Source organism: Hydra vulgaris, chromosome 08 (assembly GCF_038396675.1).
Source record: "Hydra vulgaris chromosome 08, alternate assembly HydraT2T_AEP".
Lineage (NCBI taxonomy): Eukaryota > Metazoa > Cnidaria > Hydrozoa > Anthoathecata > Hydridae > Hydra > Hydra vulgaris.
Genome location: NC_088927.1, coordinates 42417889 through 42429728, shown reverse-complemented (window position 1 = coordinate 42429728; position 11840 = coordinate 42417889). Strand labels below are relative to the sequence as shown.

At 25.3% G+C, this 11840-nt stretch overlaps 1 protein-coding gene across 1 annotated transcript in view; it reads right to left on the bottom strand.

The window, feature by feature from the left end:
• Nucleotides 1-6922: 6922 nt before the first annotated feature.
• The window catches only part of LOC136083859 (uncharacterized), a 78920-nt gene continuing 74002 nt past the window's right edge, over nt 6923-11840 (bottom strand). Inside the window, exon 15 of the mRNA XM_065803767.1 lies at nt 6923-7375. Within this exon, the coding sequence (XP_065659839.1) occupies nt 7164-7375 (212 nt within the window). The 3' untranslated portion in view covers nt 6923-7163. The remainder of the gene's footprint in view (nt 7376-11840) is intronic.

Sequence of the window (11840 nt, the reverse complement as noted above, 5' to 3'; positions counted from 1 at the left end):
CTTTTGAGTGAGCTTGTGACCAAACATCAAGTTGCTCCTGCCATGAATTTCATCAAAGTTTTTGAACAATTTTGAAGTGTTTTTCATTCTTGCATTGGAAACAATCTGTACCCAGATTTTGAGGTTCATATCAGTGCATTTCAAGAATGCTACATGACTCACAATCACATTGGTCACAGTGACTACTAAAGTTCACTCTGTTTTCCACCACATCAAAGAGTTCATCAAAATTTAATACACTGCGCATAACTGTTTTAGTGAGAAATCATCTGAGGCACTTCATTCAACTTTCAACTATGAAAAGCAGTTGTTTGACTATGTTCTAGACTACAATAGCAAGCATCTTTAGATTAAAAAGCTGAAAAAGATAAAAATCTTTGGTTCAAATTTCTGCTTATTTTTAAATACAGAATATTTTTTATGTAAAACTTGAACTACTGTTTTTGTAAAGTGTGTCTTGTTTCAAACAATTTAAAACCTGTTTTGTTGTAAGAAAAATTGTCAAGAACGAATTTTTCATACAACTTTTGAATAATTTATAATTAGAAGGAAAAAATTGGAAGGAACTTTTCTTGACGCTTTCATTACTCAAATTTTTATTGTCTACAAGCAAACCTGTTACTTAAAAAAGCAATAAATAAAGCAGTAGGCAACCCAAGTTTTCATTTTCCCTTATTTTTGTATGATTATGACATTAATAGACAAAAAAACAAACAAAAAATTACAGGCACAAAAATTATCAAAGGCTGAAAGAAAAAGAACTTTTTTTTCATTAACAGTAAAAATGGTTCTTCTAGTTGCCTCACTTTGAAGCACCATAAATCAGCCAAATATAAAGATAATTACTTCCTTTTTCTACTGAAAGCTCTTTTAATACTTTATGCCCATATACAGTTTTAAAAGTTAGTGATTTTTACTGTTAGTGACGCTATTTGCATCATTTTGATGAAAACTGACAGTGCTAAAAATGACGCATAAAATTTTGCTTTCTAGTTGGTATGTTTGAGTCTCAAATAGGAACAAAACATTTTGAACAAAAAAATCCCAAAATGATTTTATTTTACCAAGAACATATAAAATCTATAAAAAAACACATTTATACCATTAAATAAAACATAGATAGGGGTATTTACCCATCATTTTATTCAACCGGCATATTTTTAATGTTGAAAATGTTGCAGAGACCATCTAACTTCAAACATATATATTATACATATATATATATATATATATATATATATATATATATATATATATATATATATATATATATATATATATATATATATATATATATATATATATATATATATATATATATATATATAGGTCATTCCGTGAGAAAGAAGAAAAAAAAAAAAAGAAAAAAATTATGAGAACACATAATTAACTCTATAACTCTTTTTTATAACTATTTAAAAATACTTTAAGTCAAAAAGTTATTGAAAAAATCTTTTTATCATTCTATAACATGGTTATAAAGTTGTAAGGATTGTTTAAACATGTTTTGACTCTTACATTCCTGTTGTTTAGCGTTAAAAATTGTAATATATATCCATAATTAAGAATTTTGATATTGCTATAGTGCATTTTTTAACATAATATACATGGCTTTTGATAATAACTTATACTTTTATTTATACATCATTGATCGTGTCATTTTATTTGTTGTTTTTAAACATTGGATTTTTTGTTACAACTGTCACGACAAAAAAAACATAAAATGCTAATAAAACTTTCAGTAAAAACTATGAAACTCAGCATATAATAACATCAATCTGTGCTAAATAAACACGCCAAATGATTTTCTTTTTTGCCATGCCGTTTGCTGCATTAAGTCTGACAAAGTTCAGAATTGGTAAAAAGTAAGCCTTACTACTGTTACGCAGTAGATTTAATTTTCCATATATATATATATATATATATATATATATATTTTAGAAGGTGAAATATATATATATTTTAGTTAGAAGGTGGGTGCAGGCTAGAGCCCGCACCCACATTCACAACTATGCAAATCAGTTTACACAGGTGAAACAAAGCCCATGCAAAATATAAATTTTTGGTAAAAATAAAGTTAATTATTTTTTTTTTTGTTTATGTTTCTTTTATGTTTTTATTTAGTTATTCTTTTAAAAACTTCTCAAATGATGTAATTTTGGGAAACTGTTTGCTTTACTAGTTAAAAAACAGAAATATTTCATTTAGGATATGCTAAAAAATCTTTGAATATTCTTATGTAAAAATAAAAAATAAAAATTGAACAAGTTATATCAAACAGCTATTACTGTTCTGTATTATTCTGTGTTATGTTAAAAGATATATAACTAGTATGTCAAAAAGCAGGCAAAATATGCATGTGTTGCAAAAGAATTTAACATAATAGATTGGCTTTTTAGTATTCTTTGGAAACATGTAAAAATATACAATAAGAGCTATTAAATAATAAAGACAATTTCTTTTTTGTATCACACATTTTGCTTAATTGATTGATAAACTAGTTTTTCATACTTTAAAGTTGGTTCCATTCATAAAAAAATGTAAAAAAGAATTGTTTTATTTTAAATTCATGTAACACTTTTTTTTATACACGCCAATTTTAAATAAAAAGAATATATTTAAGTATATATACCAGAATCTTAAAAAATCTATTTGTACTAAGTCTCTTAGAAATTAAAAATTAGATTACCACAAATTTTAACTTACACATCAACGGTTAAATTTTTAAAATTTAATTTAACTTACAAAGCTCAAGAAAAATGAATTAACTAAAGAAGCAAAATAAAAAATGTTATATTTTATTCCATTATTTTAATAAGACAATATATTAATCTCCAAAATCTTGCAAAATTGCTATGTTCATTGCAAAATTTTTTAAGCAAACGTCAAAATGCTTAAATAAAGAAATGTTGTTTTTCTGCCATTATTTGGGTTGCTTGCAAATTACTGGTTTGAATGTATCTGGAAAAAACTCAATAAAAATCTAATTGTACAACTGATAAAACTGGAGAATAAAAAAATAAAGTCTGAATAAAAATCGAGAAACAAAACCAAAATATAATAACAAAAAATCACTAAGTAGAGCGCACACTAATAACTCTGAGTGAATCATAAAAACTGCAGTGTAACTTTGAAAAACTATTATCTCAACTTTACAAGTATCCAACTAATTGAAGTTTAATTACCAATGTTTTTTAAATTACTTTATTCACTCTCCTACTTGTTAATAAAGCGATTGTAGAAATTTTTATATATGATGACATTTTCATTCACAATGAAGAGAAAGAGAATGAACTTTTACAATAAGACCATTTGTTTTTATAAAACACCTATACGATGAATAACAGTTTTTTATATATTGTTGTTTTATTAGAACGATATTATTTATTATATAACGATTATATTTTAACATTTGAGTATAGTTTTTTACTTAATCTTTAGTTAATTACTAAATTATTAAGTAAAAATCAAATGTAAAAAATGATTTAAAAAAAAAGTTAGGTTTTTTTTTATTGCAAGTTGTTTTTCTGTCTTTTTATCACTAAAAAACAGTTAATATTACAATTAAAATTTTTACTATGAGGAATTAGGAAATATAAGGTTGGCAATAATTTGCTAACTTTAATCTGTGTGAGGTCGGCATTAGATTAGCTGAAAAAGTCTAAAGCAAACGTTTGACCATAAGACATAGAAATGAAGTCGGCAATTTTTTGCCAACCACAAACACTTTTAGGTCAGCAGTTAGGTTGGCATTACCAAATGCTGACCCTAATTCAGAGGGCTGATATATATATATATATATATATATATATATATATATATATATATATATATATATATATATATATTTATATATATATAATGGTCTAATAAATATTATAAATAAATCTTATTTATTTATTATTGAGCATTCTTATATGTACAAGGAGTTTTTGTAAATTATTTGCAAATACTAAATATCATATAATATATATATATATATATATATATATATATATATATATATATATATATATATATATATATATATATATATATATATATATATATATGATATCAGAAATATTATGGAAATACACTACTGCACGCTGAGCTTTTTTTGCTTGGTTCTCGAACTTTGGTACATCAAAAAGCATTTTTTTTTTGAGCTTTAAAAAGATTTTAAATCTTTACCATGCTCACTACCTGTATGATAAAATTCTATTGACTATCTGTTCTTCCACGTCCTTAAAATTATTGCTGTTTCAAAAGCCTGTTTTGAAGAAAGGCCTAGTGCAGACAGGATATAGAGCTTTTAAGTGATTTCAAGATTTAGTATTCAATGTAACAGTTATATTTTCTCTAATTTGACAGTGAATGTATCACCTGCACCTTAACTTTTTGCTTTATATGTCAGATGCAACAATCGATTTGCATAAGGAACCTGAACTAAAACTGTAGTTAATTTTTCTAATGCATCTTGAACAAGACTTTGGATAAGAAATTCTTGCACTTTTTGGTTACCAAAACTCTGGAATACTTTGACAGGACCCCAGGATGGTAAAAATCATATGCTACTAAAGATTCTTATGAAAGGAATGAAGAAGCCCTAAAGGATCCATCACATTTACTAATTGGATCATAGTGCACTATTTCACAAATAATACACTGACACAATTATTTGTGTCAGCGTATTATTTGTGACACAATCTTGTAAATATACAGCAAAACTTGTTTAAAAAGCTGAAAGCTGTTATGGAATAGAACTCTACAAAAAAGAAAACCACTTCCAATAGATTTACATGAACTAAATAAATAATCTGCATTTGTTTCTAAGAGGTCTCATTTTAAAGACATTTTATGTGTTATATGGATTTATTTTATGTGTTTATTTTGGGTTTATTTTATGGGTCCATTTTATATGTTATTTGGGTGAGTAACAATTGCAATAAATTAGTAATGATAAATAAAACATAATGATTGGAATGCATATTTATCTATTTGATTTTCATAATATTGTATATAAAAGCGTCCAAAATCACCCAGCACACAGGCAGACTTCAATACATAAATACATATTTATTTATTTGATGTTGCATAATAATGTATGTAAAAGAGTCATCCACACGTATCTTAACACTTCGGACACATTAAAAATATTTTTAAAAACATTTTTAAAAACATTTCGATTAGCATTTTTAAAAACATGCATATGCATAAATATATACAAAACTGTGTGGATTGATCTATGTATTTCAAAAATTAAAATCAAAATTCGAGTTAAAAATTCAAGTAAAAATAAAGGCACAAAAATTTATAGTGTTAACTATATCTAGAAATACATTAACACATGGAAAAACAAGTTATCAACATAAATTCACAGGTAAATAATAAATAAAATATATTTATCATACTATATATTAGGAAACTGAATAATAACTCATTCGTGCGCATTATCACAGAACTCACAGCAGCCATTAAACCTGAGTTTCTTTTAGCCCTTTTATATAAGGAACTATAACAAATTTATATAAATATGAAAATATGTAACTTATGTAAGTTGATAATAATATGTCGTTTACATTTAATGTAAAAATTATATTTGCATAGCAGTACCTAGATAAAGATATTTATCATTCAGAAAAACCATTTTTGAAGATATGCATCATTCAAAAAAACAAAAAAAATTATAAAAGTAATATTTGAAAACCACAATCTTTAAAAAAAAAATGCAATTATAAAAATTACATTTTAAATAAATTACAATCAAATAGAATTTTATTATTAATAGAGATGTAATAAGTAAAAAACAATAGACAAATAAAAAAGTAATATTTAAATGTAAAAAAGCCACTTATATAACATCATGTACAAACATTTGTAAGTGAAAACATCAGTACTACTGACAGTAGATAAGTTGAGTTTGCAGATTGTATATTTATGAACCGTGTATGAATACTATAAAAAACTTCAAACATTTTTCTTACAATTTTTTTTGCTCTTTTTATTTTGTTTTGAATTTATGTACTATGTACTATTATGTACTAATTTATGTTATTGTATTTTTAAAAAAAATATGCAAAATCAAAAAAAAAAAAAACATTTTCCAAGCAAAGGATTTGAATCTTTGATGACTATTCCCTTATCGCTCAGCAAACACCTGCACCTTATCAAAGCTATTAATGCTTAGGCTAAGAAATTAAAATAAAATTTTCTGTAAAAATTTAATGATAGTTGTTAATTTTTCATTCCCTTCCTCTTCTTGATAGTTGCTAAAATTTACAACTTATTTTAATAATCTACCAAAACCGGTATTTAAAACAGCTTAATCCAAAGATTTTTATCATTGAGAGTTTATTGCATAAAAGTTTTTACAAGAAAAGTATATAGCTATTATATTTGACATAACTAGCTCCCTATAAACCATTGTAAATAAATATGTAATACTGCTTTGTAAATAAATATAATTTTAATGAGAGGGTTGAAATTTTATTGTATCCTTAAACTTTAAAAAACACTAAAAGAAATGTTACACAATTGTCATCTATGATAAACTTATTTTATGTGTTTACATAATCAATTAGGTAAATCTGCGCATCTTAGTGTAGTCGCAGTAAAGAGAATTTTCTTTCTTAAACATGTTAAATTCAGACTTATTCTTTTGAAACAAACAGGGTATAAGTTTGAAAAAACAGGGTGAAGGTTCTTATAAGCTCTAAGTATGCAGAAAAGTGTGCATGTTAATTTTATTTTGTTCTAAAAGCAATTTTTAAATAAACTATTTTTCTAACGTTTACTCAAAATATTGAAAAATATAGAAAATACATATAGAAACGGATGGTGTTGAATAGATGTTTTATAGCAATCCTAACTTGCTTTAAAAAACATTAAAATTCTTTATAATTAATTACTATAATATGATATAATTGTTGTTAATTTTTTTGTGTGGTGAAATCTAGCAAATTTGAACATCTCATGCCTGTACCTAGGGTGTTGACCAGTATTTTTGGGATCATATCTGATTAAAAAAATCATAGAATTTGTTTGCTTTAAATTTCAATCAAATTTTTATTTTTAAAAATTAATCAAAAACTAATTAATCATATAATTTGAAAATTATTCATTAAGCAAATAAATTAAAATATCAATTAATCTATTATCCCTAAAAAATTACTACTGCTAAATTACAGAACCAAGGATGTAAAAAAACTAACCTGCGATTTCTTATTTTTTATTTGCATAGCTTGCAATCTTATGGCTTCATTATTTAGTGAGTGTAAAATTTCTGTAAATGTTTTTAAAGCAGGTTTCATATAACCATTCACTGGAACTACTGTTGCATTGATAATAACCAAATAACATAACAAAAAAGCTTCAATTTCCAAATTAAAATACTCTGAAAAATGAAATTAATTTAAATATAACTAATACAAACAAAATACAAAACAATCTAATAATAATAGCATATAAATACATATATCATACTGATATAATATATCATACTATAAGGTACTTAGTATTTACATATACAGTATATATATACAACTCTGGAGTACTTGCTACTTTTGTGTTGCAACTCCTAATTTTAAAAATATTATCATACTTTTAAAAAATTTTTCTATTTCCAATATGTAATCTTTTTATATTGGGAATTGACCCAACAAGTAGACTTGCCCTTAGCGAGAAGCTGCTGCTACCTGTACCTACTTTTAGTAGCTGCCACTTTCAGTTCTTAGAAATTACTATGCTGCCAATTGAACAATGTATTAATCTGCAGCCGAATTCATAGTCGCTGTTGTTAGTTAGAAAAAGAGAGAACTTATAAACCGAAACTCTCTTCTATAACTTAACAGCATCAAGTTCTTGCAGTTTTTTTTTGTAGCTCTACAATTTTTTTTGAAAATTCTTGCATCAACATTTGCTTCTTCTTGCATGTTCAAATACTGTTTTGTTTTTTTGTTCATCCTTAGCACCCTTTCATTTTTAAATTCAAATTAGCTATTTATATATTAAAAGTTATTTTATTTCTTTGTGATAAAATGAATTGAATAAAACATCGGATAAAAATTTTGCATGAAAACTCTTTAAAATACTTGAACATAAAACCGTGTAGATCATTTTTTAAAAAATTACAGGTTTTTCATTAGCATGAAAATCTAAAAAAATCAGTTTTGTCACATAGACACAAAGTTGTAAAGTTATTGACAATAAAAATTATTGTTACAAATAGGCATTTATCTAGAACTTGTGAGGAATTTGACACCAAGCAGTAATTTAAAAAGCAATCTGTTTTTTGTTTACAAAATATTAACAGACAAACCGGCTGTTTAAGTGAAAAATGATCAACTTTTACATATATAAAAATGATTTACTTTTACATTATAAGTCTATAGCTAGTTTATCAAAAAACAATTTTTTTCATTTACAGATATACCATTCTCTAATGTTGATAGTAAAGGATTTAAAAACTTATTTAAAGAAAAAAAATACTTTATTTAAATTTAAAATTAAATTTGTTTTGTTGAAAACATTGCACATTTCAAGCAACTTGTGCAGCCAAAAGCTTGCAACTTTGTTGGTCAACAAGAATCAGCTAGTTGACCAAGTTGCTAAGCTTGTAGCCACCTGCAATAACTTTTAGTCAGAAATTGTTTTAAGCATGACTTAAAACTTTATATGTTCCAATTCCTTTGCATAAAAAATATTATTTGCGTTTTTTGCAAACTTTTCAATATTACAACATTTTATAGAATGTAAAATTTTATAAACAAGACTAATATAGCTGTACTTATCAGTGCAATTGTTTAAACATATCTATCTGATTTATTTTTTCCTTTAGTTTTTAGATACCCTTAGACTGTTTATAAACTTTTTGCAAACCTATATTTATATATAATTTTGTATATAATAATAACAATAATAATAAAAATAAGGTATAGCTGTAATAACAAGTGTAAAACAGTTTTGAAAAGCAACAACAATAGATACTGTAACAGCTGTTTGCTTTTGTTTATGTTTTAACAAATAGTTTCTGCAATTCAGATTTGTCTTGTTTATTTTTTAAGTTATTTATTGAAGCAGCTTCTGTTATTTCAGGTGGTAAGTTGTTCCATGCATTTACATCTCGACTTTGGAAAAAGTGATGTCTGAAGGTATTTCTGCTAAAAGGTTTTTTCAGTTTGAATTTGTGTTGTCGTAAATTCTTTTGATGTATTTTGATAATTGTTTGTAACGCAATTTATTTTTAATGGCCATGATTAAATTTTAAAATGTTGCATAAGATCTCCATGTAGTCTGCATACTTCTAGTGTCATTAATTGTATAATATTTAACCAAGCTTCATATGATAATTTTTTAATTGTAGGTGCCAATTTGGTTGGTCTTTTTTAGATTATCTCAATTTTGTCTATGTCTTGTAGGAATGGAGACCATGTCTGGACTGAAAACTCAAGATGTGGACATATGAATGTTGTATAGAATTTTTTTACTATGTTTACGTCTAAATATTTAAATGTTCTCTTTATGATACCTAACATTCTGTTTGCTTTGCTAGTTACTAAATAAACTTGTGGGTACTATTTTAGATCCAATTGAACCATTGTCTAAATTATGTTCAGCTTCTGTGTTACATAATGTATAATTGTAATTGCAATCAATTCAGTCATAAATGTAGCATTTGGATTTTTTTTCCGATATGCATAATTTTGCATTTTTCATAATAAAAATTTTGTAAGCCAGATAGATGACCATGCCATTATGTTATTTATATTTACATCTATTACATACCATTATTATATTTACAACTTGTTTCTCCACGCAGCGGAGAAACATGTTGTAAATATAATAATGATATGTAATATGTATATGATATGTAATATGTAATATGTATATGATATGTAATATGTATCTTATTCAAAATTTTAAAATTCAACATGGCCATTAAAAAACTGATATAAATTATTTTAGATAACTGATATAAACTATATAATAATGATATGTGATATGTATATGAGATCTTATTCAACATTTTAAAATTCAACATGGCCATTAAAGCTGATATAAATTATTTTAGTTCAGCTTGTTTTAGATTTTGCGACCTAAAAAAATAAATAAATAAAAAGCTTTTTAAGTGCTTATTTATAATACAATATCAAATCTTTATACTTTAATTGTTAATTTATGTAACATTGTGCCTGGTACGTGTCAATTTAGAAGTCATTTTGTTTTCATCTTTGAATCTCAACTTTGTTCTATCAACTTTTTAAACTTGTTTTATTATGCTTAAGTATTTCAACTTCAAAATGGCCAATTAATATGTTCGTCAAGGTTCGTGCTTTGGAGTTATTGAGTTGAGAGAGGGTTATAACCACTATTAAATAGCCTCCTCATCTGTAGCGACTTCTCGACCTTGAGGAGGTGAATAACAAAAAAAAAAAAAAATCATTTTGAAGGCTTATTGAATCATTTGGATTTTTTATGTTTTTTATTATACTATCATAAGGGTAAAGTTTGATAAGGTTTTTGACTTGATCTAGCAATTCGTTAATGAAAATCAAAAACAACAGTGGTCCTAAAACTAATTCCTGTGGTACACCACTGATAACTGGTAGTCAATCTGAGATGTGTCCCTGAAGACCACTCTCTGTTAGATAATTCATGATACTTATTTACAAAGATTTTGTATAATTCATCAACTTTTTTATTAGAGAAAAGATGTGACCATTTTATACTATGGAATGAATTGTTCATTCATTGATAAATTCTGGCTTTGTAGTTTAATTTTAATTAAAAGGATATGAATTTTTTGATGTAGTTTGTTTTTTAAGATGTAATTCCAATACAATATCTGATGTGCATTATTTAAATTGCTCAAAGGAGGATTATAGCCTAGATCGAGATACGCTCTGGTGCATCGGTTAAAATCAAATCTAAGGCATTGCTTTCTGACAGTGTGCCTGAAATAAATGTTAGTTTTATGACATTTTGAGTCAAGAAGTTGTCATTTAAATTGTCTAAAAATATTTGTGCTAGTCAATCATTTTTTAACACTATTTAGATATTCTCATCATTCCATTTTATATTTGGGCAATTGAAGTCTCCGGCTAAAAGTAAACCTGAATATTTTGTGCAATCGACACTTTTTTTTGCTATATTTATTATTTTATTGATTTTTAAGTACTGTAGCATCTGGTGGATGATTAGGGTGGCTCTTAAAACAACATTTTTGAAAAAAACCTGTTCCTACCCCTTTACTTTGTTCTATATAATACTAAAACACTAGGTTTAAAATTTTTTTGAACAAAAAATTATTTTAGGGGTAGCTCAACACCCCTAAAAATTTGACTGGTCCCTAAAATTTTGAAAATAAAAGTTCTTCTAAAGTATGTCAACCTGGTACTCAAAAGAAGCGAAATTATATAAAAACTTCAAAAACAGTAATCACTTTACAAAAAAATCATGTTTAAAAAAACTACTTTTTTAAAACTTGCTTTTTAAAAATATAGTTAAAAAAAATTTAAAAATAATGACTTTTTTTTATTTTCAGCTTAAAAACAATAGTTTTATAAACAATAATTTTTTGTTCAAAAAAATTTTAAACCTAGTGTTTTAGTATTATATAAAACAAAGTAAAGGGGTAGGAACAGGTTTTTTTCAAAAATGTTGTTTTAAGAGCCACCCTATGGATGATATATTCTAAAAATTAAGATATTTTCATTTTCTGTTTTAATGACACACTAGACTTGTTCAACAGTCATTTTTTTAGATGTTAAGAGTATAAGCAATGTATTTATTTTTAACATAAATAGCTACACCTCCACCATGACATTTAGTTGAGTTAACTTTAGATCGATTAATGTGAA